General features: G+C 52.6%; 2 protein-coding genes across 6 annotated transcripts in view; one reads left to right on the top strand and one right to left on the bottom strand.

The window, feature by feature from the left end:
- Nucleotides 1–26,582, top strand: part of METTL9 (methyltransferase 9, His-X-His N1(pi)-histidine) — a 52,356-nt gene that overhangs the window by 23,960 nt on the left and 1,814 nt on the right. For all 3 annotated transcript variants that reach the window (XM_066383440.1, XM_066383439.1, XM_066383441.1), the window contains exons 3-4: nucleotides 5,868–6,077; nucleotides 8,920–9,104. In XM_066383440.1, coding sequence (XP_066239537.1) covers nucleotides 5,868–6,077; nucleotides 8,920–9,104 — 395 coding nt within the window. The remainder of the gene's footprint in view (nucleotides 1–5,867; nucleotides 6,078–8,919; nucleotides 9,105–26,582) is intronic.
- IGSF6 (immunoglobulin superfamily member 6) lies at nucleotides 16,314–26,283 on the bottom strand. Of its 3 annotated transcripts, XR_010751210.1 has the most exons (8): nucleotides 25,802–26,283; nucleotides 22,712–23,068; nucleotides 20,208–20,314; nucleotides 19,301–19,348; nucleotides 18,606–18,687; nucleotides 17,700–17,839; nucleotides 16,844–17,248; nucleotides 16,314–16,674 (listed from the first exon to the last, which is right to left on the bottom strand). XR_010751210.1 is itself a non-coding variant. In XM_066383434.1 (7 exons), the coding sequence occupies exons 1-7, from the start codon at nucleotides 25,866–25,868 to the stop codon at nucleotides 17,192–17,194; spliced, it is 858 nt and encodes a 285-aa protein (XP_066239531.1). In that variant the 5' UTR covers nucleotides 25,869–26,283; the 3' UTR covers nucleotides 16,314–17,191. The 3 variants fall into 3 exon arrangements, 2 of the variants coding, with proteins under 2 accessions (XP_066239531.1, XP_066239532.1); XM_066383434.1 differs by having other exon boundaries at nucleotides 16,314–17,248; XM_066383435.1 differs by lacking the exon at nucleotides 17,700–17,839 and having other exon boundaries at nucleotides 16,315–17,248; nucleotides 18,610–18,687; nucleotides 25,802–26,278.

Genomic DNA, 26,582 nt, shown 5'->3' with positions numbered 1-26,582 from the left:
ATGTGGGAACAGCTCACAGAGCTCCCTGCCCTTAGAGTGTTCTCTCTCTGGATGTGGGAACAGCTCACAGAGCTCCCTGCCCTTAGAGTGTTCTCTCTCTGGATGTGGGAACAGCTCACAGAACTCCCTGTCCTTAGAGTGTTCTCTCTCTGGATGTGGGAACAGCTCACAGAACTCCCTGTCCTTAGAGTGTTCTCTCTCTGGATGTGGGAACAGCTCACAGAGCTCCCTGCCCTTAGAGTGTTCTCTCTCTGGATGTGGGAACAGCTCACAGAGCTCCCTGCCCTTAGAGTGTTCTCTCTCTGGATGTGAGAACAGCTCACAGAGCTCCCTGGCCTGAGTGTTCTCTCTCTGGATGTGGGAACAGCTCACAGAGCTCCCTGTCCTGAGTGTTCTCTCTCTGGATGTGGGAACAGCTCACAGAGCTCCCTGTCCTGAGTGTTCTCTCTCTGGATGTGGGAACAGCTCACAGAGCTCCCTGTCCTTAGAGTGATCTCTCTCTGGATGTGGGAACAGCTCACAGAACTCCCTGTCCTGAGAGTGTTCTCTCTCTGGATGTGGGAACAGCTCACAGAACTCCCTGCCCTTAGAGTGTTCTCTCTCTGGATGTGGGAACAGCTCACAGAGCTCCCTGCCCTTAGAGTGTTCTCTCTCTGGATGCGGGAACAGCTCACAGAACTCCCTGTCCTGAGAGTGTTCTCTCTCTGGATGTGGGAACAGCTCACAGAGCTCCCTGCCCTTAGAGTGTTCTCTCTCTGGATGTGGGAACAGCTCACAGGACTCCCTGCCTTGAGTGTTCTCTCTCTGGATGTGGGAACAGCTCACAGAGCTCCCTGTCCTGAGTGTTCTCTCTCTGGATGTGGGAACAGCTCACAGAACTCCCTGGCCTGAGTGTTCTCTCTCTGGATGTGGGAACAGCTCACAGAGCTCCCTGTCCTTAGAGTGATCTCTCTCTGGATGTGGGAACAGCTCACAGAACTCCCTGTCCTTAGAGTGTTCTCTCTCTGGATGTGGGAACAGCTCACAGAGCTCCCTGCCCTTAGAGTGTTCTCTCTCTGGATGTGGGAACAGTTCACAGAACTCCCTGTCCTTAGAGTGTTCTCTCTCTGGATGTGGGAACAGCTCACAGAGCTCCCTGCCCTTAGAGTGTTCTCTCTCTGGATGTGGGAACAGCTCACAGAGCTCCCTGTCCTTAGAGTGTTCTCTCTCTGGATGTGGGAACAGCTCACAGAGCTCCCTGTCCTTAGAGTGTTCTCTCTCTGGATGTGGGAACAGCTCACAGAACTCCCTGTCCTGAGAGTGTTCTCTCTCTGGATGTGGGAACAGCTCACAGAGCTCCCTGTCCTGAGAGTGTTCTCTCTCTGGATGTGGGAACAGCTCACAGAGCTCCCTGTCCTTATAGTGTTCTCTCTCTGGATGTGGGAACAGCTCACAGAGCTCCCTGCCCTTAGAGTGTTCTCTCTCTGGATGTGGGAACAGCTCATAGAGCTCCCTGTCCTTAGAGTGTTCTCTCTCTGGATGTGGGAACAGCTCACAGAACTCCCTGTCCTTAGAGTGTTCTCTCTCTGGATATGCGGGAGCAGCTCTGGGAATATCTCTTTTTATCATCTCGTGGCCACATTTCCCACTATCTCGAGGCCCCGTGTCTCTCTCCCAGAATGCCAGAGAGAAGCAGCCAAACTCAGTGCGTTCAAAGCCCGTTGGACTGCATAGAGCCACTGTTTGTTTGTTTGTTGTTAAATAAAATCCAAAACCTCACTTTTTCCCCCACTGAGTCTTGGAGGCAGCATCTGTTGACTGGCCCCCTGGTCTCACATCTGGTCCTCAAGTGTGTTTCAGGCACCTTGAGCCATTTCTCAGAATTTCTTACTCTTCTTCATCACTTATGTGAAATTGGCTGACGCTTGCTTCAGCAAACCGTTGTTATCTTTGTGTTGGTAGTTGAATTTATACAACAGAAGCAGACATTTTGTTTCTGAAATTGGCCGTGTTGAATTTTTGTTCTTTTCCATTTATCTTTTCATTGAAAAGCAGACAAGTCACTGTAACAGCGACTTTTTAAAAACTTTTTGGGTTTCTGTACCTTTTTAGAAGCAGTAAAATTTAGGAATCCTTTCTTTATGGTCCTTACATTCAACATTTTGCATATAATTTGGGTTTCACTCTGAGCTACCTCCCTCTATGTCTACCCCATTCGACCCTGGTTAAAGTTCCCTGCTGTGCAATTTCACAGTTTGATCCAAGAGAGGCAGGGTAGCCGTTGACCCGGTGTGTGGTGTGTGGAAGTCCCGGGTTCGATTCCCGCCCAGGGCACACAGGAGAAGCGCTCGTCTGCTTCTCTACCCTTCCCTCTCCCTCCCTCGTCTCTCTCCCTTCTCCTCCTGCAGCCATGGCTGGATTGGTTCGAGTGCATCAACCCCAGGCAGTGAGGACGGCTCCCTGGAGCCTCTGCCTCAGGCACTAGAAACAGCTTGGTGGCAAGCACGGCCCCAGATGGGGGTGGCTGGGTGGATCTCGGTCGGGGCACATGTGGGAGTCTGTCACTCTATCTCCCCTCCTCCCACTTGGAAAAGAAGAAGAAGAAGAAAGAAATCATTACTGTGGGACCTTCTTGACTTAACAATTTAAGCTTCTACCAGGCTTCCTCTGTGACTGGGGCAAGGCCAGGCAAGGAGGGGCTGGCTGCTGGCTGCTTTGGCGTTTGTTTAGTGAGAAAGACGTAGAAGGAGGCCAGCTCCTCTGCAGACTCCGAATCTGGAAAGAGCTTAGACTGTGGCCAGGGAACCAAGGATGGTTATTCAACACTTAAAAAAAAAAAAAATTACGCGAACATCACTAATTTTGGGTATTAAAGACGAATTAGAGAGCTGACCTCTGCAGGGTTGCTGGGAACCTTGTACTGAGCTCGGCAGTTTAACTGAGATGGTCCTTTTTCTACTTCTATTCTGGAGAGATTGAGTGAGACAGGCGGGGGGGGGGGGAGAGGGGGAGAAGCATCAGCTGGGAGTCGCTTTCATTTTAGTTGTGCATTGAGCTTCCCATGCGTGCCTTGACGGAGACTGAGCCACTGACCCCTTGCTCATCCCAGCGACCTGGGACTTTTCATGCCAGTGACCTTGGGCTCATGCTGGCCAGCTTTGGGATTCTGTGGACGATTCCTCGCTCAAGCCAGCGACCCTGTGGTGACGAGCCCTGCGCTCAGAGCCGCGACCTTGGGGCTTCAGGCGGGCGACCCCGCGTTCTGGGTCAAGGCCGTATCCACTGCGCCCCCACCAGTCAGGCAGTGGGATAATTCTTCCTAGTGTGTGGCTGTCCTACACACTGCAGGAAGTTTTGGTGTTCTGGCATTGCCCCCTAAACCATTGTGACCACCCAGACCTCTCCCACTGTTCCCAGTGATTCCTAGGGGGCAGAGGCAGTCTTGGTTGAGAAACTCTGGGCCCAGTCAATTTTGATTTATTTATTTTTGACAGTTTTCATCTTTTTGAGGAGCCTTAGTTGGTCATGATCTTTGGAAGTAGGAGAGTGCTCTGTTTCTGATGCCTTTAGACGTAGACCACTGGGATGACCTCCTAAGCTCTGACTTCAGGTGACCTCAGGCTCTAGAATGTTATGGTGATCCTGTCAAGGTTTGTGCATCCCACGGAGATGGCCAAGGGAGCGTGTTATCTCATAACTCGAAGCAGAGAACTTCTGTTTGCACCTGACTTCTGGTCCCATGGCCAGCCAGCAGCAGCACTGGCCACACGTGTCCGGTCGTGCTGCCCGTGACCTCTGCTACCTCCTTGTTGAGACTGTTTCCCGTGTGAAACTGTGGCTATTTCAGTAAGTCCCGTCCTGGTCTCAGGCTTGCCGCTGCAGCCTGTTTTCCCGCCAGAACACATGAACCACACGGAGGATTAAAAACAGCTTGTCTTTCCAAGATAACAGTTTTCTCTGGCTAGCGGCTGTGGGTCACGTCTTGTTTCCCCTCCGAGCCCCCAGCCCCATTTTTCAGCATTTCTGTTGGGTGTAAGATCGTTCCTATAGTGTGAGGTTCGGTTAAACTCTCTATGGCCTCGGTGGGAAAACGGGAGGGGGTTTTGTTTTACGAACTCCGCAGTGTACATGTTTTCTTGAAACTGGTCTTACCAGGAGCGCCAAGTGTGTGCGTGCTCCCGGTTTCTGTACAGCAGAGGGCGGGCCCCCCAGGATAGTTCCCAGGGAGTGGACGTCCAGTGCAGGTGCCCTTAGGTTTCTTAGGCTGGCGGTTTTCATGCTGATTTTCAGCGTCTGAGGAGGAAGGGGCCCCGGCTCCGAGATGCTTCATCAGCACAGAAAGGACTTGGGAGCACGCCCCCGCGGGGCCCCCTCTCTGCGGCAGCAGCTCCCCGCGCCCCTCTGCTCTGCCCTGAGCGCCACTCCATTGAAGGAAACGTGAGGGTCTGAGAGCAGGGAACCCGGCTCTGCGGGGCGTGCGCTCACCCCATGCGGTGTGTCCGTGAGGCGTGGCCCGACCTGGCCGCCTTTTCCAGGGTTCTCCTTCATTGCCCTCCGCCTCCGCTCAGTGTCTGTTCTTCGAAGGCCGTTCCCGTGGTGTCGGGTGGGCTTTAGGGTCTTTACAAGTATCAGGACTAACCAGTTGTAGCACACAAATTGACACAAGTATGAATACTGTTTCTTTTCTTTCCTTGTGAGAAGAAGGAAGATAGAGAAACAGACTCACACGTGCACCCCAACTGGGATGCACCTGTGGCCACCCCTGTCTGGGGCTGATGCTCAAACCAGCCAAACTATCCTTAGCACTTGGGGCCGACGCTCAAACCAGTCAAGCCACTGGCTGTGGGAGGGGAAGAGGAAGAGGGAGAGATAAGGGTGGAGGGGAAAAGCAGATGGTCGCTCTTACTGTGTGCCCTGACTGGGAATCGAACCCAGGGTGTCAGCATGCTGGGCCAACACTCTGCCCACTGAGCCAACCGGCCAGGGCCAGATATAGTTCTCAATACAAATATTAACTGCTGTCTCAAGGACCACTCTTTTTCTCTTAAAAATCTTTTACATTAAAACTATTTTTTTTTCTACCCATTGTTTAGGTTCATAAAGGTTTGTGTGTGTGTGTTTGGTTTTTCTGCTTGGTGTTGTGGTCTGATTCTGTGGGTCTGTCATATTTTTAATCTGATAAACATGTTTCTGTTCCTTCTCCCTTTCCTTCCTATTTTGACATAAATTTTTCACAGTCATCTTTTCTTAGTCATTTCTTTTCCCCTTCTCTTGTCCTCTCATTCTTTTCCCTTTTCATCTGTTATTCCCCTCCCTGCTTCACTCCTTTCGAAGTATTATTTGCAACCTCAGAGACAAATGATGCTCTCTGGAGGTATTTCCTTTTTTTACCAAGTTTGCTTTAATTTCTTTAGCGAGAGAGAGAGAAAGAGAGACACTGACCGGAAGGGAGAGAGAGATGAGAAGCATCAGCTCATAGTTGCGTCACTTGAGTTGTTCATTGATTGCTTCCCATATGTGCCTTGACTGGAGGGCTCTAGCTGAGCCAGTGACCCCTTGCTCAAGCCAGCGACCTTTGGGCTTCAAGCCAGTGACCATGGGGTCATGTCTATGATCCCACCCTCAAGCCGGATGAGCCCGCACTCAAGCCAGCGACCTTGGGGATTCAAACCTAGGTCCTCAGCATCCCAGGTTGATGCTCTAGCTACTGCACCATCACCTGGTCAGGCTAATTTGGATTTTTCAAAAAGTCATATAAAATATAACATATCTTTTGATCACATAATCGTATAAACTGAACATTTTGTAAGTTCATAAAGCTGTGGGTGCTGAGTCACCCCAGTGCTGACCTTGTATTGACTGTCCCATTTCTGTTCCCCTTTTTCCAGGTTGCTGGGGAGAGGCTCAATGTTTGTGTTTTCACCAGATCAGTTTCAGAGACTGCTTAAAATTAATCCGGACTGGAAAACCCACAGACTTCTTGATTTAGGTGCCGGAGATGGAGAAGTCACAAAGATCATGAGCCCTCATTTTGAAGAAATTTATGCGACCGAGCTGTCTGAAACGATGATATGGCAGCTTCAGAAGAAGAAATACAGGTGGAATTTTTAGACGTGGTTTGGGGTATATTCCTTGGTTTCGGATGTATTTCTTCTCGAGGGTGTCTGATCTAAAGGCTGTGAACCAGAGACAGGTGTCCGGGATCGGGCACTTGGCAGGTGACGGGGAGATGGGGGCTGCGGCGTCTGTCCAGACGCTGGGAGGGTGGGCGGGGCGGGGGCGGGGCTCGGGACGAGGTCCGGGGCGGGGCTCCCCCCCCCAACGTCTTAGAATCCGGGGCTCGCAAGTCTCTCTTAACTAAGAAAAGCTTTATTGTAAAAATGTGGAACACCGCACTGACCGTGGTAGTCATTTTGAAGCGTGTGGTTCAGCGGTGACCTTCACGTAGGTGTGTGACCGCCCCCACCCTCCGTCTCGGGACCGTTTGGTTTCCACACTGACCTCGTCCCCGTGAACCCGACTCCTCACCCCGCCCCTCCCCCAGCCCCTGGCGACCTCCTGTCTGCTTGTAGTCGCTGCAGATCTGACCACTCTGGGACCTCAAATAAAAGGAATCACGGTATTTGCAGCATGTGCAATGCTTCCTAAGGTGGAAGAATATTCCGTTGCACATACAAGCCACATTTTGTATCCGTTTGTCTTTTGTTGGACACCTGGGTTGGCCCCACTCTTAGCCGTTGTGAGTAACGCTGTGAACACGGGGCACAAGTATCTGTCTGAGTCCCTGCTTTCCCTTCTTGTGGGTACAATCCCAGTGGGATTGCTGGGTTGCACATAAGTCGATGTGTCACTTTTTGAAGAATTTTTTTTCATAGCAGCTGCACCATTTTATAGTGGCGTACAAGAGTTTCAATTTCTCTACATCTTAGTAATTTCTGTTTGTTTTTAATCTTTTTATTTTAATAATAGCCATCCTAATAGGTATGAAGTGTTGAATATTGGTTTTAAGACCATCTGCTGCTGGGGACACTCAGGAAGAAGGCTCTGTGTATTCAGTGTGGGTTCTATAGAATGGGAGGAAACGGGGCTCCGGGTAGAATGGGGTGAGGGTGCGCTGAGGGAAGCTGGATTTAGCTGAGGAAGGAGAAAGAGTGACACGCCCCCTCTCCGATCCACCGAAGTTTCTGCTTGTACAGACTGACCCTGGACTCAGAGCGTCAGCTGGGTCCTGGAGTGTTGTCAGAGCACAGAAATATTTATCCCAGGGAGGAGAAGACCAGGGGGCAGGGCGTGGGAGGGGAGAGGACCGTAAACCTGGAATCCATGGGACGTTTTTACGAAGGAGGGAGTGAGGAAGGAGGGAGTAAGTGACGTCCGCTATGATCAGGCACAGCTGGCCTCAGAAGCTGCGGTAGATAGAGGTCAGGGACAGTGACCATCCTAACGCCCCGCATCCAAGTCCTTGTCATCCTCGGTTTTTAAACAGCGGTTAGGGATGCTGTAGGTTGATGTCTGTGTGATGTTGACCGAGGTGATTGGTAAGACCCACCTTAGCTCCAGCATCTGTCCCCGGTAGTCCTGGTGGGTCTCTGGTGGTAACTGAAATGTATTCCTTCAATTAGAAATTAATTAACCGTTTCAGACCATGGGCTATATGACTTTTGTGTGGCTTAAGTCATGCTGAACTCCCAGTCTGACTCCCCCTCACTTTAAAAAATTCTGTGTTTTGAAAAAGGGGACGGAGAGGAAACTGTGCGTTTTCCCACGCAGCCCTCATATTTTTAGACTCTTTCAGGTTTTCTCTACGGTGTCTGCTCAGTGTTATCACAGGCTTGCTTACCAGAGACCCCTCTTCCTGTCTCTCCCCTTCCGATCACCTTCCACCTTCTGCTCGCTCTAACCAGGCAGAGGGAAGGAGTTACAGAGCTGCTGTCCTGGGGTGGCTGACAGCGACTCTGGAGAGAAGCTCTCTGCTGTGTGGATAAAGCGTCGTCAAGCCCGGAAGAGTCCTTTGAGAAAGGGAAGGAGGGAGAGATTGAGGGCTGAGCTGCTTTGCTAACTGTGCTCTTGAACTTGCAGTTTGAATGCAGCGTCCTATGCTCTCTGTAAAGTTATTCGGATAGGAAGGTCCTGGGAACGGATATGCACAGAGGTCACAGGTTGTAAATGGAAATTATCTGTACCACCTCTCGCCGTTCTTAAAAATAGAAGAGGACCCTAAGAACGGAAAATATAGATAGATCTTTTATGATTAAATTTTAATGAGTATAGGAAGTGGGACACTTTATCCATTAATTGATGTTCAGGAATTTGATGCTACAGTTTTATAATCATTTTTATCACCATATTATCTTCTTATTAAACATATGATCAGCTCTTGTAAAGAAAATGTTACCGGCATATGTTTTGAGATTTGGAAACAGGTAAAATGCTAGCTGTAAATACGGTGGCTGTTTTCTTCTTGCCTGGCTCTTCTGTTTCTTCAAATATAAATGAAGATTTTGAATTTACTTTGAGAAGACAAAGCTAGAGCCTCTACTGGCATTTTTTTTTTTTTTTTTTGAAAGAGAGAGAGAGAGAGAGAGAGAGGAAGGGAGAGAGATGAGAAGCATCAATTCTTTGTTGTAGCTCCTTAGTTGTTTATTGATTGATTTCTCATATGTGCCTTGACCAGGGGGCTACAGCAGAGTGAGTGACCCCTTGCTCAAGCCAGTGACCTTGGGCTCAAGGCAGCGACCTTTGGGCTCAAGGCAGCGACCTTGAGGTCATGTCTCTGATCCCACGCTCAAGCCAGCGACCTCGGGTTTTGAACCTGGGTCCTCAGCATCCCAGGCTGTCACTCTCTCCACTGTGCCACCGCCTGGTCGGGCTCATCTCAGTTGTTTTCCAAGGTGTCTCGAAGGGGGTTCTGTGTCAGCCTGGTTCTTCCTCGTTTTCCAGAGTGCTTGGAATAAACGAGTGGCAGAACACGGGGTTCCAGTATGACGTCATCAGCTGCTTGAATTTGCTGGACCGCTGCGATCAGCCAATGACTTTGTTGAGAGATATCAGAAGTGTCCTGGAGCCGACTCGAGGCCGAGTCATCCTCGCCCTGGTCCTGCCCTTCCATCCGTACGTGGAGAACGGTGAGTGTGGTCAGGGGGGTCAGGCGGCCTCTGCCCGCCCAGCTGCCCACCGGGATCGGTGGTCCCGTTTCTGAGAATGGACTAGCACAGAGGAGAAGGCAGTCGCCTCGTGGGAGAGACCTCCCTGGGGAGCGCCCGTCTCAGTGCGGGAGACCGTGCCCAGCCGTCCGCCCACCCCTCCAGGGGAAGCCTGCCGACCGGGATCGGTGGTCCCGTTTCTGAGAATGGACTAGCACAGAGGAGAAGGCAGTCGCCTCGTGGGAGAGACCTCCCTGGGGAGCGCCCGTCTCAGTGCGGGAGACCGTGCCCAGCCGTCCGCCCACCCCTCCAGGGAAGCCTGGCCTGGCCCTGTTTTCTGCCTTCAGTGGAACGCGCTCCGTTTACTTGTCAGCTTTCGAGCTGAGTCGAGCAGTGACTGAGGCCTTTCCCTGCCCAGGAACTTGCTGAGCGTCCGGCTGGTCTGTGTTCTCCTCTCTCGTCCCAGACTCTGAAAGGGATAAAAGCAGCTGTTTGTTTCTCCCTGTGGCCCAAGGCCATCGTGGCGTTTCCTGGTGTTGCCACATCTGGGTTTTGGTTGCGTGGCCTCCCTCTTGAGCAACCTTAGAAGAACGTGCTAGAAGGAGTCGTTCGGCGGCCGGTTACTTCCTCCTTGCTCTGACGTCCGCTGTGGTCACGCCGGCTCACACCTTTAGCTGATGTGATCTGCGTTTCGGGTCATGTCGAAAGTTACGGCTGGAAGCCTCTTGCATTTTTGTACGTTAATGTGCAGTAATATAAAACCATTATGTAGTAAAACATGTTACTATTTTGAAACCTTTTTTTTTTTTAAAGTTTGACTGCCTGGCTCAGCCTAGGGCTCAGGCCCTGGGAGCTCGCAGGCGTTTCTGAGAACTCCGTACATGTTTCGTGAGCGTCGTGGTGGGTGAAGGGCTGTGGGTGCCTGTGTGACGGATCGTGCGTGTTCGCTGGGGGCGGGGATCTGCGATGCCTCTCGCCTGCTCCTTCTCTTCCTCCCGCCCTGACTTGTTCCCTCGTCCTCGTGGGCTCACAGTTCATACGCGTCTTAGGTGGACCCAGTGGTTTTGGATTTGCGTTGCTGATAGACAGAATGGAGAGTTCTTAGGACATAGGAGGGTGGGAAAGAGAACAGACATGTTCCCTCTCCCGTGTTTACTTTTACATTTCTGAATCATTGGTCACGGTAAAGAAATAAGTGCTTTCGGCATGAGTGCCCGTATATCACGCACACGAGCCGTCCGGTGCGGAACGCAGTGGCCTCCCTGGTGGCCCGGGGACCTGGCCTTCCTCGGGGCTGCTCCAGGTGGTCGGGCTCAGCCCCACCTCTCGGCATGGCGGCCGCGGGGCGTCCATCGCAGGGTCCTGGTTTCCTGCGTCCTGTTGGGCAGCCGTGGGATGGAACTTCAGTGCGACTTCCTGGTGGAGCCGGAGGTGGGAGAACAGAGGAGGAAGCCTCAGGTCGACCGAGAGTTTTATCTCCTTGTGTTTCTGACTCTAAAAATGGAGAGGAAATCACCCCGGACAAGAGGCCATTTGCCAGTAAGGGCTGCACTTGAGCCCCTGAGTGGTGGACACACAGTTATTTAACAGAGCAACTTCCTTTTAGGGACAGAGACAGAGAGAAGGACAGACAGACAGGAAGGGAGAGAGATGAGAAGTATCAGCTCGTAGTTGTGGCACTTGAGTTGTTCATTGATTGGTTCTCATCCTGCCTTGACTGGGAGGCTCCAGCTGAGCCTGTGACCCCTGGCTCAAGTCTGTGACCTTTGCGCTCAAGCCAGTGACTGTGGTGTCATGTCTATGATCCCATGCTCAAGTCAGCGACTCCGGGGTTTTGAACCCGGGTCCTCAGCGTCCCAGATCGACACTATCCGCTGTACCACCACCGGTCAGGCTTAACAGATGAACTTTACCAATAAATTATCTCGTTCCCCTATATGCTAAGTTTATAGCTTAATTTAGGGACTGTTGAGCCTTACTAGCTAATAATAGGATATGTTTTTTTTCACTTTGGTTAATTCGTTATGTTCTTTACCAACATAAAATATTTTTCACGAGGTCCTGCACAATTTTTGTGAGATGCATTCTAATGGAATGTGTGTGATGTTTTAAGTAGCATTTTTTTCTTCTATTTTTTTATTTTAACATTTCCCCCCAGCTTTACTGAGGTATAATTGACCAAGAAACTGGGACATTTAAGGTACACAGCGTCATTTAAGATATGTGTACACTTTGTCCGTGACCACCACTGGCCAGTGAACACACCCGTCATCTCGTGTAGACGCCTCCCTGTGTGTCATGAGAACACTGAGGTCTGTCCGCCCAGCACCCCACGCAGACTGTGTCGTGCTGTTCACTCAGGTCCCCACACTGGACGGGGCCTCCAGGACTTCCTCACTCACCTCAGACGGGGCGTGGACTGACACGCCACCTCCTCCCCCACACCCTGCCCCTGGCAGCCATTGTTCTCTCTGGTTCTAGCAGTTTGACCCGTTCAGGTTCCGGGCCCAGTGAGGTCATGCAGGTCTGTCTGCTTCCCTGCCCAGCGCGCCCCCGGGGTGTTCGTGTTGACGCAAGCGGCTCTCTGTGCTTCAGGATAAAGACCATGTGTACACACCCGAGCAGTGGATATTTTATATCTTACTGAGTTATCAGTATTCTCTCTCGGGTGTTTTGTTGATACACTGTTACAGCATTTACAAATGGTTTTGTTACTTTTCATTTTCAGACTTTTTTTTTTTTGTCCAAGTGAATTGATGGTTAATTCCAGAAAATGTTAATAAAAAAGTGGACTTTTTTGTCTTGATTTTGACTTGAATGAAATGTTTCTACTTTATTTATTTATTTTAAATCATTTTTTAATTTTTCAATGACAGTTGACATACAATATTATGAGTTTCAGCTGTACAACCCAGTGATGAGACACTTCTCTGGCTGAGGGATCGTCCCAGTAAATCTCCTACCCGTCTGACACCCTACACCTCTAGTTGTCAGAACGTCACTGACTGGATTCCCCGTGCTGCACTTGTCACCCCCTGACTGGTCTGTCACTGCCTCGGGATGCCCCCACCCCTCTCCCCCGCCCTCTGTCCAGTCAGAATCCCCCCAGTTCTCACAGCCAGGAGTAGGGGCTGCTCTTCCCGGCTCTGGAGCCCTGGGCTCGGGTGCCTGGGGTGGGGCCGGGACCCTGCTTCTCGGGGGACCCTGCTCCTCGGGGGACCCTGCTCCCCGGGGGACCTGCTCCTCGGGGGACCCTGCTCCCCAGGGGACCCTGCTCCCCGGGGACCCTGCTCCTCGGGGGACCTGCTCCTCGGGGACCCTGCTTCTCGGGGGACCCTGCTCCCCGGGGGACCTGCTCCCCGGGGGACCCTGCTCCTCGGGGGACCCTGCTCCTCGGGGGACCTGCTCCCCGGGGGACCCTGCTCCCCGGGGGACCTGCTCCTCGGGGGACCTGCTCCTCGGGGGACCTGCTCCCCGGGGGACCTGCTCTCGGGGACCCTGCTCCCCGGGGGACCTGCTCCCCAGGGGACCTGCTCTCGGGGACCCTGCTCCCCGGGGGACCTGCTCCCCGGGGGACCTGCTCCTCGAGGACCCTGCTCCCCGGGGGACCCTGCTCCTCGGGGACCCTGCTCCCCGGGGGACCTGCTCCCCGGGGGACCCTGCTCCTCGGGGGACCTGCTCCTCGGGGGGCCTGCTTCTCGGGGGACCTGCTCCCCGGGGGACCCTGCTCCCCGGGGGACCTGCTCCTCGGGGACCTGCTCCCCGGGGGACCCTGCTCCCCGGGGGACCCTGCTCCTCGGGGACCTGCTCCTCGGGGGACCCTGCTCCCCGGGGGACCTGCTCCTCGGGGGACCTCTGTGGCCGAGACGCCCCTCCGGATTTTTATCCACCGCACGTGGGTGTGGGGCAGCCCGTTCTGTGTCTCTGCCCTTCCCACCCTCTCTGTGTGGCTTCTTCAGTTCCCTCGTCGTGGGACTTCCAGTCGGCCAGCCCTCAGGCTGTTCTGGGGGGTGGTGGGGGTGGTCGTGCTGTCGTGCGGCTGTGGTTTCCATGTGGTGGTGGGAGGACCAGATGCTGCATTTACCACGCCAGCCGTCCCCTTGACCGGAGGCTGGGATGGTTCTTTAACTACGATGCTGTCTTTTGACTTGAGGTTGCTTTTTTTCAGAGAGAGATCATCCCAGTAAATCTCAATATATATATATATATTTTTTCTCCCAGATATCTATATATATATCCCCCCCCCTCCAGTTCTGTTTTATTAAGAGCTTAAAAAAGAATCAAGAATCACTATTGAATATTTCACTGGTGTTTTCATCATCTGTGGAGGTGTGTGGTCATCCTGTTTTTTCTCCTTTGACTTATTAAACTACTAACACTTTTTTGATATGTTTCCCCCTGCCGTTGTGGGCTTTCACAGGATAGTCTAAGCCAGAGGTCTCAAACTCGCGGCCCGCCGAACAATTTTGTGCGGCCCGCAGACTAATCCACGAAGTTCAAAATATTTTGGATAAAATTAAGTAAGCCCGTGGATTAGTCTGCGGGCCACACAAAATTGTTCGGCGGGCCGCGAGTTTGAGACCCCTGGTCTAAGCGCATCACGAGACTGTCTTTACAAAAGTTCTAAATAAAAATATTAGCGTTCATAGTGATGAACGATAGTTGGTCTGTATCTGGTCCTTTATTTGTGTGGAGGATGTTACCTGTGTCAGGGTTCAGTATCTGTGCTCTGCTGCTTTGTAAAATCCAGGATGGGTCTGACCTGTGGTGGCGCAGTGGATAAAGCATCGACCTGGAAATGCTGAGGTCGCCGGTCAAAACCCTGGGCTTGCCTGGTCAAGGCACATGTGGGAGTTGATGCTTCCAGCTCCTCCCCCCTTCTCTCTCTCTGTCTCTCTCTCTCCCTCTTTCTCTCCTCTCTAAAAATGAATAAATAAAAAATAAAATTAAAAAAAAAAATCCAGGATGGAAGTTTCTTCCTTTTTGCTTTCGGAGAGTTTAGACAGCACGTGGTTATCTGTTCCTTGGACGTTGAGTAGATTTCTCCTGTGACGGCAGCTAGGGTGGGCAGGGGGAGGCTTGTCCTTGGCCACTTTCTTCCAGGACCCCGTGTAGTTAAATCAGACACACTCGGTCTGAAAGCTTCCATCCGTCTGAATCACACAGGCAGGACTGAGGCAGGTCTGTCTCCCGGGCGGAGCTGAGCTGCGAGGGCCGACCTGTGTGAGGTCCTGGGTCAGCCATGTCTGCCTGGGCTCCCGGTGTGCTGGGGTGTCCTCTGTAAGGGGGGCTCACACCTCCTTCAGGCCCGTTGTGAGGATGAAAGACTGGCGTGTGGGGCGGGGCCCGTCTGTGTGTCTGTCTCGGCGCTGGCGTTTTACTCCTACCTCCGTTGATGTCATCCCGTCCTGTTCTGTCCCTTTGTTTTTACCCGTGGCTTTACTGACTGGTGTGTTCACAGCTCTTCATTCTGAAGTGCCTGTCGATGTCCTGATGTCCTCGAGGTCAGCACGTGAGACCCTTGAACCATAATAATGATCATAATTGGTGCCCTCGTTCGGCCTTTCAACTTCAGCTCGAAGTTCGCGCTCTCCACCGGTTTATGTGCCTCGACCCCCGAGACCCTGCTCCGCAGACTAATCGGACTCGGATTCTCCCCGTCGTACAGAGCAGAGGGAGAACAGCCCGTCGTACAGAGCAGAGGGAGAACAGCCCGTCGTACAGAGCAGAGGGAGAACTCCCCGTCGTACAGAGCAGAGAGAGAACAGCCCGTCGTACAGAGCAGAGAGAGAACAGCCTGTCATACAGAGCAGAGGGAGAACAGCCCGTCGTACAGAGCAGAGGGAGAACTCCCTGTCGTACAGAGCAGAGAGAGAACAGCCCGTCGTACAGAGCAGAGGGAGAACAGCCCGTCGTACAGAGCAGAGAGAGAACAGCCCGTCGTACAGAGCAGAGGGAGAACTCCCTGTCGTACAGAGCAGAGGGAGAACAGCCTGTCGTACAGAGCAGAGGGAGAACTCCCCGTTACCATCTCTCACTCTGTGGGTGGCGTGTTCTTGTGGGGGCTGCGGACACTGGAAGTGTGTCTCAGTCCGTTTCCCGCTTCTGGTTCCTTCACTGTTACTGTTTTCTTTTTTTTTTTTTTTTGTATTTTTCTGAAGCTGGAAACGGGGAGAGACAGTCAGACAGACTCCCGCATGCGCCCAACCGGGATCCACCCGGCACGCCCACCAGGGGCGACGCTCTGCCCACCAGGGGGCGATGCTCTGCTGAGACCAGAGCCACTCTAGCGCCTGGGGCAGAGGCCAAGGAGCCATCCCCAGCGCCCGGGCCATCTTTTGCTCCAATGGAGCCTTGGCTGCGGGAGGGGAAGAGAGAGACAGAGAGGAAGGAGAGGGGGAGGGGTGGAGAAGCAGATGGGCGCTTCTCCTGTGTGCCCTGGCCGGGAATCGAACCTGGGTCCCCCGCAGGCCAGACCGACGCTCTACCGCTGAGCCAACCGGCCAGGGCCTATATTACTTTTTATGACAGTTGTTTGATTTCTATTTTGGTGTCTAAGATACACATATATACACATAAACATGCTCACACATACACTAAACACACATATACATAACATACATACACATACACAGAGTGAGTGAGCGTGCTCCTCCTCCTCCTCCCGTTTCTCCTGGCATATGTGACTGAAGTCATCCATGCAGGACGTGTTCAAAGGGATCTTAAAATATTTTAAGCCTGAGCAGGTGGTGGCGCAGTGGATAAGCGACGGACTGGGATGTGGAGGACCCTGGTTCCAAACCCCGAGGTCACCAGCCTGAGCGCGGGTTCATGTGGCTTGAGCAAGACTCACCAGCTTGAGCCCAAGGTCTCTGGCTCGAGCAAGGGGTCACTGGCTCTGCTGGAGCCTCCGTGGTCAAGGCACATATGAGAAAGAAAGCAATCAGTAAACAACTAAGGAGCTGCAATGAAGAATTGATGCTTCTCATCTCTCTCCCTTCTTGTCTTGTCTATCCCTATCTGTCCCTCTCTCTGTCTCTGTCACACACACACAAAAAATTTTTAATTCTACTAGGATTTTAAAAATTAAAAAATATGTACACCTCATTTAATGCCGTTTTAAAAGAAACTTTAATGAAGTAAAAATAATAGGTCATAACTCAAATTTAATAGTGAAAAAATAATAGGTCATAACTCAAATTTAATAGTGAATGTACACTTGTGGATACTTGAAATAGATTTTTTTTTGCACTGAAGTAGCTTTCAAAGAGCGACCCATGACATGTTTTCTTCTGAGAGGGTAAGGAACTCCCTGAACATCCTTGTTGCTTCAGCCCCTCCTCAGTCGCTCACAGATCACTGTTGCCAAGTCTCTGTCAGGTTCACTGTGTGGCCACACCTTCCTGGAGCTATTGGCCGTGACACAGGCATCCAGAGTCCCCGTGCTGTGTTTGCTCTGCCTTCTGCGGTGGATGGTCTGTGTCTCAGCTGTGTGTCCCTGTCCTGTCTGGTCTCACTCGTTGCTGGTAGCTGTGCAGGCCCTTCTGCGGGCCTGGCAGAGAAGGTGCCCTGTGCTGTTGTCCGCGGCGGCACTGAAGGGGAGTCTGCTCCTGGCACTCGGCGGGATGATTTTTCTCTAGATTCCTCCCTCCCTCCCTCCTCCCTTCTTCCTTTCATCCCTCCCAACTCAGTCTAAATGGCCTATCACTTGTACAGCCCACCAGGACAAATTCTTCCCTCTCAAGATCCAGGCGTGTGGCATGACTTGTGGTCATATTCAGGGTGTGAGTCACCACACACCTCCTCTGTCAGATGAAGCAAATGCTACAGGACGCAGGTTATAAAAACGGATTGTTTTAAAAATGTTAGACTGCTTAGGATTCTTTCAGTGACTTAGGAAAGTACTTGCAGTTTTGTTCTGTTTAGTATTTTGGTGAATCGTATGTTGTGGTTTTTCTGAACGCGGGCTGCTGCTCTCCATTTATCTCCATGTTTCTAAAGCCCCGGTGGGCACACATTCACTAACACGGGCTTTCAGTGACGTGGAACCGTTGACAGGGGAACCATTTCTATGGTCTTTCGTACTTGTCAAGTGCTCTTCTGTTTTCGTAAGTGTTGTCTTTCTCCTGCGATAGTAAATAACAAAGCCAGAGTTAAGGTTACGTGAGCAACGGCATCCCGCTGAAGGCAGCCGCTGTGCCTTCGTGCTTTCTGGGCCCCAGGTCTCCTTCCACTGATCTGAAAGGTCAAGTTCCATTTTTCCTGTATTTTAGAGTAAGATGCGGGAACTGAAAATCAATTTTCTAGTTCAGGTGTCACGGTCCAAGCCCTGGCTCCGAACATGTTCTTCTCTCCTGGCTTGTCTCCAGGCCATTACCTTTGCCTCTTTGCTGGAAATGATACCCAGTCTCACTAAGAAAACAGTGTGAGCAGGCATTTGTAATGACTCAGAGTGGCATCTTGGGTGGTCAGACCATTTAATATGTTTGTATTTACATTGGAGGGTGGAAATGACTACTTAGACAGTATGCCCTCCTGGATGAAAATTCTTTTTGAAAGTTGATTTAAAGGCCTGACCTGTGGTGGCACAGTGGATAAAGAGTCGACCTGGAATGCTGAGGTCGCTGGTTCGAATCCCCAGGCTTGCCTGGTCAAGGCACATATGGGAGTTGATGCTTCCTGCTCCTCCTCCCCTTCTCTGTCTCTCTCTCTTCTCTCTCTCCTCTCCCTCTAAAATGGATAAAGTCTTAAATTAAAAAAAAGTTGATTGGAAAAAACACGCCTCTTTTGGAAACCTGTTGCGTGTGCCCCTCTGGGCTGCTGTCTCAAGAGGAAAATACCCTCAGTGGTCCATAGGTCATTTTCTTTCTACACCCCCGCCCCGAACACTGACGAAGTGGTCAGCGTTTACTTCATCCCGTCTCTGTTCCGCTGTGGATTTATTTCTTCCTCGTTAGCAGTAACGTTTACTAGCTACCTTGATCCGCAAGAGTTTGCAACATCTGTCAACGCCGGTTCCTGCATGCTGGACCAAGGAGCCTTTAACCCCGAGAGAGCCCCTCTGTCCTCCCCGGGAGAGCCCCTCTGTCCTCCCCGGGAGAGCCCCTCTGTCCTCCCCGGGAGAGCCCCTCTGTCCGCCCCGGGGGAGCCCCTCTGTCCTCCCCGGGGGAGCCCCTCTGTCCTCCCTCTGTCCTCCCCAGGAGAGCCCCTCTGTCCTCCCTCTGTCCTCCCCGGGGGCCCCTCTGTCCGCCCCGGGGGCCCCGTGTCCACTGGGCTCTGGGAGTCCCTGTCCCTGAGGCGCCAGCCCGGTCTCTCCAGTGCTGTATCCGAGGTCCTGTGTTAGCGTTTATCAGAGCAGGTCCTGTGTGCGGCTCACTGGGCGGGAAAGCCCTCTCTTGGTGTGACCGTCAACAGCGTGTGGGCAGCTCAGTCTCCTTAGTCAAACGTGCGCTATGTCCGCTTGGCGTCTTTCGTACTTGATACTTACGGGTTGTCGGCTTGTTCCCACGTGTCTCTTATTGTAAAGTTCTTGAGCAATTTCTTGGAAAACGCGCCTGGCACTCTTCTGTAAGTACAGATGAGAAGGAGAATGCCCGTTTCAGGACTAGAGGCGTTTGGTGTTGCCCATCACCAGCCGTTCTCTTCCTCCCAACCCCCAGCATGCCGACACCCACCGTTCACAATGGAATTTTGATACACTAAGTAGAATGTTGGGGCCCTGGCTGGCTGGTTCAGTGGATAGGGCATCAGCCCACCGTATGGACGTCTTGGGTTCGATTCCCAGTCAGGGCACACAAGAGAAGGACCATCTGCTTCTCTCCTTTCTCTCCCCTTCCCCTCCCTTCCCCTCCCCTCCCTCTTCCTCTCTCTTGAGGTAATAGTTTGAGTGAGTGTCGGCCCCAGACAAGGGTTGCTGGGTGGATCCTGGTCGGGGCACATGCAAGAGTCTGTCTCACTATCTCCCCTCCTCTCACTTAAAAAAAAAAGTAGAATTTAGGGCTGAGAACTATAAAGTTTAAATCCTAGTTGATCATTTGAGATTTTCATTGAGTTTCTCAGTAGAAAACAGTAGCTATAGTTGAAAGTTACCATGATGTTCTCTGTTCTTAAACTGTTTCAGACTTGAAATAGTTACAACCAGCCACAATGTAAAAGATTTTACAAGCATTGGTCTGTACCTTTTGTGAATCTTCTGTTTCTTTGTTTCTTCGAGTGTTAGATTTTGACTGTCAAGAAGAAAAGTCTTTATAAGACATTTCATGTAGTCAAAACAATCGCGGCAGACACCTCCTCCCATGAGATTGAATGAACTGAATATTTAATGCTATACAGTAAGGGTTAACTTTCATGTTGTTTCTGAGATGCTTTTATTATCATTAATCAAATGGCTCAGGGTGATGTTGACGGTTGGGTTGATAGCAGTCTTTATACAACACATACAGATGCCCTGTAATAGCGTGTTGAGCAGCAGGGAGAAGCCCTTTCTCAGAAACCTGAGGCCTTTTAAGAACGTTTTAGGGCAGCCTGACCTGGGGTGGCGCAGTGGATAAAATGTCAACCTGGAACGCAAGGTCGCCGTTTTGAAACCCTGGGCTTGTCTGGTCAAGGCACCTGTGGGAGTTGGTGCTTCCTGCTCCTTATCTCTCTCTCTCTCTCTCTGTCTCTGTCTCTCTCTCTCTCTCTCTCTCTTTCTCTCTCTCTTTCTCTCTCTCTCTCTCTATTTCACTCATTGTCACTCTCCCCTCTTTAAAATGAATAATAAAAAAAGAACAGTTTAGAGCAGCTTCTAATCTCTTTGCTCATTCTTAAACCTTTCTTAACCCGCCCCCCACCCCCACCCCCACCCCAGCAGAAAGATGGCTACAAAGGGCTCCTCATTCCCTATTACTGGGCTTTCGAGAGAAAACACCATAGACTCATCAGTAACAGTTTCTGTGATGAAAACGTGTGCTTTCTTCTCCGACCTTTAGGAAGATGTTAATTAGGTGAGCTGTTTCTGAGGCTCAGGTGGGGAAGGGCGGGCGTCATATCCGGGTGACTGTCCCCAAGGCTCTGGGGACGCCAGCGCCAGGGAACTGGACTTACTCTGGAGAGGATGATGAAGACCACGAGCACAGCAGCCACGTAGAGGGACAGCAGTGACACCAGCGCCACCAGGAGGCCGTGCATCTCCTCGCCGAGACCTCTCTTTTCTTGTTCATGCAAAAAACAGACAGAGCCAGGTGCATTATTGACACTTATTACTGCAAGTCCACGTTTAAAGTTCAACTGAAGCTACGGTTTAGAGGTGAAACATGAACTTATGGTCTCAATTCAAAAGACACTCAAGTATATGGTATGGGTCAAGCCAGATTCATCCATGTTTTTTTAAATGTATTATCCGGAAAATGTTGCTTGTTTTTTTTAAAACTATAAAAAGGGTTTTTTAAATCCAGTTAATTGTCATAATGGTCAGAGTCACTTTTTATATAAAGCGTTACTCAGAGTTAGGTGAACATTTCCAGACTGCATGTTCAGAAACATGGAAGATTTCTTTCGGTGGAAGTGATACATAGTGGCGTCACTGAGAGTCTGTCTCTGGAGGGATGCTGCCGTCTGACCTCGAGCCCCTGTGTGTACCTGGCTGACCAGTGCCAGCTGTCCAGGGATTGGGAACCCACTCCACACTTGGAAGACGGGTGCTGTTGGAAGTCCCCCTTTTTCTTGCTGTCAAGACTTATAAGTAGAATTATTACTTATTAATAATAATTCCCCCTCCCTGCAGGAAGTGTCCTGTGCTCTAGGCAGGGATGGGCAGCATGCTGTGTCTTCAAGCACTTGACTATTCGAAGTACATGGTATTCGAAACACCATGTGACTTGTAGTCCTTATCTGAAGAGCCTGTCCTTGCAGCCAAATGTCCCACAGCTGCTTGTGCTGTGAACTCATTTATACCACTTATATTCTTGTTTTTGAAACTAACTAATCAATCATACCTGGGAAACTTTAAAAAATTTTCAGGGGCTACGTTAGGAGTTCTACGCCAAAGGCCAGAAGTATCTGTGTCCGTATCAGTGATGATTTTCATTTCTCCTAAATAAGAGTTTCTTTTCACGTAAGTTTGCAGTCCTAGGCCCTTGATCTCTTCCACACTGTTTTTTCTTTTGGCTAACATTTTTTTTTTTTTTCCCCTGAAGCTGGAAACGGGGAGAGACAGTCAGACAGACTCCTACATGCGCCCGACCGGGATCCACCCGGCACGCCCACCAGGGGTGACGCTCTGCCCACCAGGGGGCGATGCTCTGCCCCTCCAGGGCATCGCTCTGCCGCGACCAGAGCCACTCTAGCACCTGGGGCAGAGGCCAAGGAGCCATCCCCAGTGCCCGGGCCATCTTTGCTCCAATGGAGCCTTGGCTGCGGGAGGGGAAGAGAGAGACAGAGAGGAAGGAGAGGGGGAGGGGTGGAGAAGCAGATGGGCGCTTCTCCTGTGTGCCCTGGTCGGGAATCGAACCTGGGACTTCTGCACGCAAGGCTGACACTCTACCGCTGAGCCAACCGGCCAGGGCCTTGGCTAACATTTTTTACAGAGGACTCATGTAATGAGCTATACACATCTCCAAAGTTGCGTGTGTGTGTGTGTGTGTGTGTGTGTGTGTTTTAATATCTGTAGCTAACATTTCTTGAGTATTTGCTCTAAGCCAGGCACCTTTCACAGTGCTCCATGTGTATTAATTCATGTATAATTTATCTACAGGCAGGAATCAAGCCGTGTTAAGTGGCAGTGGACCCTGCCAAGCCCCTGAGGACAGCCCTGGTGGTTAAAAGCAGGGGATACAGTGCAGGGAGCTGGGCTTCCGAGTCCTGTGTGAGTGCTGGGCGGTCACCACGTCCTCATGATCCCCGTGCTCCCCACACTGGGCCCCTTTTAAGGGAAGAGATTAAAAAAAAATAAAAACGCACGGAGTTCCTACCCCCTCTTCCTTTCCCCAGAATCATGGCAAACTTTGTATCCCAACATTTTAAAATTTAATTTAATGCCTAGGACTTAGCTAGGGTCAGCATCCTCACTGGAATGAGGAAACTGTCACGGGTTTTAACCAATCTCGAGAGGCCTGGGTCACGCTGGTCCCTTTCTCCTCTGTCCACACGGGACATAAGCAGCAGGGACACCCGTGGCCTCTCCCCAAACCTGTGTTTATTTTGCAAAACCGTCGTTTTTCTGGATCCATGTGTGGATCCCTACTGCACATGCCCGGTGCTCTGTTGTGGACGGTGCAGCCGGGCCGGGCCCGAGGGGGCCGCTGGCCGTCCCCTTCCCTGTGGCCTCGGTACCTCACGCCCCGCACGCCCCGTGGCCGTGGGAAAGGTCGCCTAGCCAGGCGCGTGGGGACGTGGGGAGAGAGCACAGCGCCCGGCGTCCCCCTGACTCTGTGGAGGCCGCAGAGGGGGCCCCCCGTGGGGCTCGACCGGCCTGCACGTCAGCCAACGCTCGGGTCCGGGTGCGGCGCCGGCCGGGGCACCGAGCGGCCAGTCCTGCCTGCTCTCCGTGTGTGTGTACAGGGCTGGGCGGACCGCGGGGTCCCCGCCCTGAGCGCAGCGCCACCACTGACCTCTCACCACCAGCACGGTCCCTGCTCCCGTCCGCTTGGCCTGCGGGTCCTCGCTGGGCGCAGCTATGCCGCAGACGTAGATGGCGCTGTCGTTGGAGGTCGGCCTGTGGATGGTGAGGGTGACCCGGTTCTGGCCCTGGGTCTCCACCAGGAACTTGTCCGCCTCGTTCCCCTGGCACCCGTCCGGGCAGAGCACCTCCGGCTGCTGCGCCCCGAAGCGGAACCACAGGCTGCGGACGGGCTGGGACAGGCAGCCCTCCCTGGAGAAGGAGCAGTGCACGGTCACCGCCGCCTGGGCCAGGTCCACCTCCAGGATGGACGGCTGAGAGACGGAGACGGTGCAGCTGTCCGCAGCACCTGTGGGAGGGACAGCTGGGCTTGGTCTCGCTGACCCGGGCAGCCGGGGACCCTGTCTCCTGTCCTTCCCTCCCTCCCAGCACAGACACGACTCTAGAGGTGATGCTGGCGACCTCACTGGCCCTCACCCCTCGGGGTGTGGCCCGATCTCCCAGCTCACAGGGAGGCCTGGGTACGGGGGCCCAGCCCGGGAGAGGTTCCTGTGGGCCCAGCCCTGCCACAGAGGTGGCCGCTGCCCCGGGGCAGGAGTTGGGTCCCTGTGCTCACACTCGGCGGACTGCCTGCCCAGAGCCCGCTTTTCCCCTGGACCCCGGCCGCCCCGGCCCGCAGTGTCCTGTGCTGCTGGGTCCACGCCCCCCCCCCCCGTCACCCCCCTCCCCCGTGTGCCTGTCACACTGGGGCTTTGCCTTGTGGAATTGGGGTCGCTGCATGGCGGGTCACAGTTGACCCCTTGCAGCCCAGCTGTCCCTGTGGGAAGCGCTGTGGAAGGCCCGGCATGCGCCCTGGGACCGGCCGCGCTGGCTGGGGACTGGCTGGAGGCCCGGAGCAGACTCGATTCCCCCGGGACTGTCACCGCGTCCTCGAGAGCAGGGCAGGACTGGTGTCTGCATTGGGGCTGGGGGACCATCGCTGTGGGAGGAGTGTTGACTCGCCTGACCCGCGGGAAGTGTGTAAGGAGAGGAAGGGTTTCTGTGGCCACCACCGCCGTCCCTGCTTCCACAGTGTCACATGCCCGTGTCAGGGACAGTGTGGGCGTCCCCCTGGGTGTTAGGGCCGCCCTGGACACCCAGGCCAGTGCCCTCTCCACCATGTGCTGCTGCCCAGCCACGCAGGGTGACCCTGCTGTGGCCTTCTCGTCCCGGCGTGGGAAACCGGAAAGCTACTCGGGTGAGTGGAAGTGGCAGTCTTGCCCTAAACCCTCTGGGGCGAGGGAGGCTCTGTGGAGAATAGTATCGGTGGGGACACATTAGAATTTTTTTGGCCAGTTTCTGGTCTGACTTCTGCCTGGTGGTGTGTGCCTGAGTGGTCTCATCCGTGGGAGTCTGTAAGTGAAACAGAGAAGTCACCCTGCTGGTCTAATGTGCCGTCCGGGGGTGGGTCCCGCTGGACACTTCCCCACAGGTCTTGTGAGGCACCTCTGTGCTCACCACCTTGAGTGTTAGAATTTGTCCAGTGTGAGGCGAGCTCGGAGCTCCTGCGTGACCTGCTCAGTGTGACCCACATGAGGGGCTGGTAGCCCTCACGCCCCCTGCCCAGACTGTCCCCTGAGAAGCCCCGAGAACGCCACATGGAGGGCAGTCATCACCATGTCTTAGAAGCTTGGACTGTACAATAATTGGGCCCGTCAGCACGCGACAGGGTCACCAGCGTGTCTCCACGTCCTCTGTCCCCACGGCGTTCTTCAGAGGAGACGCTGTCAGCACTTTCCTTGGAGAACTAATACCCCAGGTTGAAAGAGATAACTGTGTTTGCAACTCTGGGGTTTTCTGTGTCCACCCTTGTCCCAGTTCTGCGAAGTGGGTCTGAGTGGGACCGAGCCACCGGCCAGGTTTCCTGTGAGCGAGCACAGGCTCGCGGGGAAACTTCTGTTTTCCGCCCGCGCCAGTTAAGCAACCTCCCGGCTCTAGAAAAGAGAAGTTTCCACCATTTGTCATCCCATAGAGGCCCCTGTGAAAAGGCTGGAGCTCTCCTGTTCTGTAGGGTGGCTTTGAAAGCACAGGACCCCTGGAGAGGTGGAAAGTTTATCTGCTTGCTGGATGCAATTAAAAAAGGTTATTTTACTATTCTAAGAACAACGAAACTAGAAAATAAGGGAAAACTAATTTATGACACTGGGAAAAAACCACGTCTTGTGGACGATTTCTGACATGCAGACGTAGCTGGCCCAGTGAGCCCGGTCGTCCCCAGCGGGGGCCCCGTTCCGGCCCCCCCCACGCCCTTTCACCCCCGTGTTGTTTCGGGGTTGGTCCCCCACACGCTGTCCTCACAGCGTGTGGGCACGGCTTTAAGAGACCAGGATTCCTCTTTGAAACAGCACCCGTTAAAAGTTTATAAACATCGTATTGTGTACTTCATAGAAAAAAGAAATACAGTCTGACTGAAGGTAGAAATAGAAATCACTCACAGTTCTTTTACCCCAAATATCCACTGTGAACAGTTTTATATATTTTTAACAGATAAAGTAAAATAATAATAGTTTTAAGAGCTTTTGCTGCCTTCTCTACCCTAGGACCCAAACTCTGTGGGCAGATCTGCGATCCTTGAATTTATCAGAGCTACGATGAGATTAGAACTGCGAGGTGGGAATCACTGTCTCTTTCCCGGGTGCAAAACAGACGGAGGCAGGATTTTTAAAATAGATACATCAGAGGATGGTTATTCTCTGAAAAGCAGCCACAGCATTTTCTTCTCCCCAGCGAGTTACTCTTTAATTTACAGACATGCAGCTTCCCAGAAACAGGGTTCTTTGAAAGGAGTCACGTGCTGTTTAGTGCCCACTCTGCAGACCGAGTTTGGGAACTGGATCACCGGCAACCGACCAGCACAGGGGGTTTTAGGCATATTTTCAACCCTTGGGTGAGGGTCCCGCTCCGTCAGGCAGCGTAAGAGCAAAGGGAAGTTTTCAGTGTGGTAGGAAACTGCCTCAGCTAGTCTTTTATCATCTGTTTCCCCGGGAGAAGGAAACGTGATGGCCCAGACAGTGTCCGCCCCGGGAGGGAGCAAGCACCTTACCGACAGAGAGCAGAACCAGGCCGACCGCCAGCCCCAGCGCGACCCGGCCCGCGTCCGCCGTCTCCATGTCTGCGTGTGCGGCCGGGAGTCTGCTCGGGGAAGCTCAGCGCTCTCTCTTCAGACAGGAAGAGCCGAAGAGAGGAACTCGCATTCAGGAACCATAATCAGGAACTTGGAGACATTGTGCAAATGTTGTTTGTCACTCCGTTGCAGCATTTCAAGTTGAGATTTTTCACCTAGACCTGTTTCTGGATGTCCGTTATGGCACCTCTCCTGGATCTCACCGGTGCTCACGGGCATTATTAGATGGCTTGAGTAAGAGTGTGATTTGCGCCTGTTCCCAGGAAGAAGTATTGTTGGACAGATAACCCACCTTCTAAATTTTCTGGAGCGGTTCCGTCAGGGGTGCTGGGCACCTACTGTGCGCTCAGGGCTAGGCCAGTTTCTTTGGGAGAAGTGGAAGGAGGTGGTTTCATCTAGAGACAAGAGAAAGATCAGTGGGCCATAAATACGTCATAGTACAATAAAACCATAAGCACTGTGCCTAGTTTTGTATGAGCCGGTGTTAATGTGCCGTGACACAGATGTGTGGAACCTCTGTCACCCACGGTCTCCCAGCCCCCACTCCCCCAACCTCAGAGCCGACTCTGGTGACCTAAGCAGAAGGGAATTTATGGGGAGGATTGGGGGGTGGGTGGGGCAGTCACACTGTCACTGGGAAGACGGGGGAGTCGTGGGGGAGGGGCTGTAGCCATGAAAAAGCAGGGACTCACTTCCTCAG

Source organism: Saccopteryx leptura, chromosome 4, assembly GCF_036850995.1.
Source record: "Saccopteryx leptura isolate mSacLep1 chromosome 4, mSacLep1_pri_phased_curated, whole genome shotgun sequence".
Taxonomy (NCBI): Eukaryota; Metazoa; Chordata; class Mammalia; order Chiroptera; family Emballonuridae; genus Saccopteryx; species Saccopteryx leptura.
The sequence above is the reverse complement of the archived record's forward strand: the minus strand, read 5'-3'. Positions and strand labels throughout refer to the sequence as shown.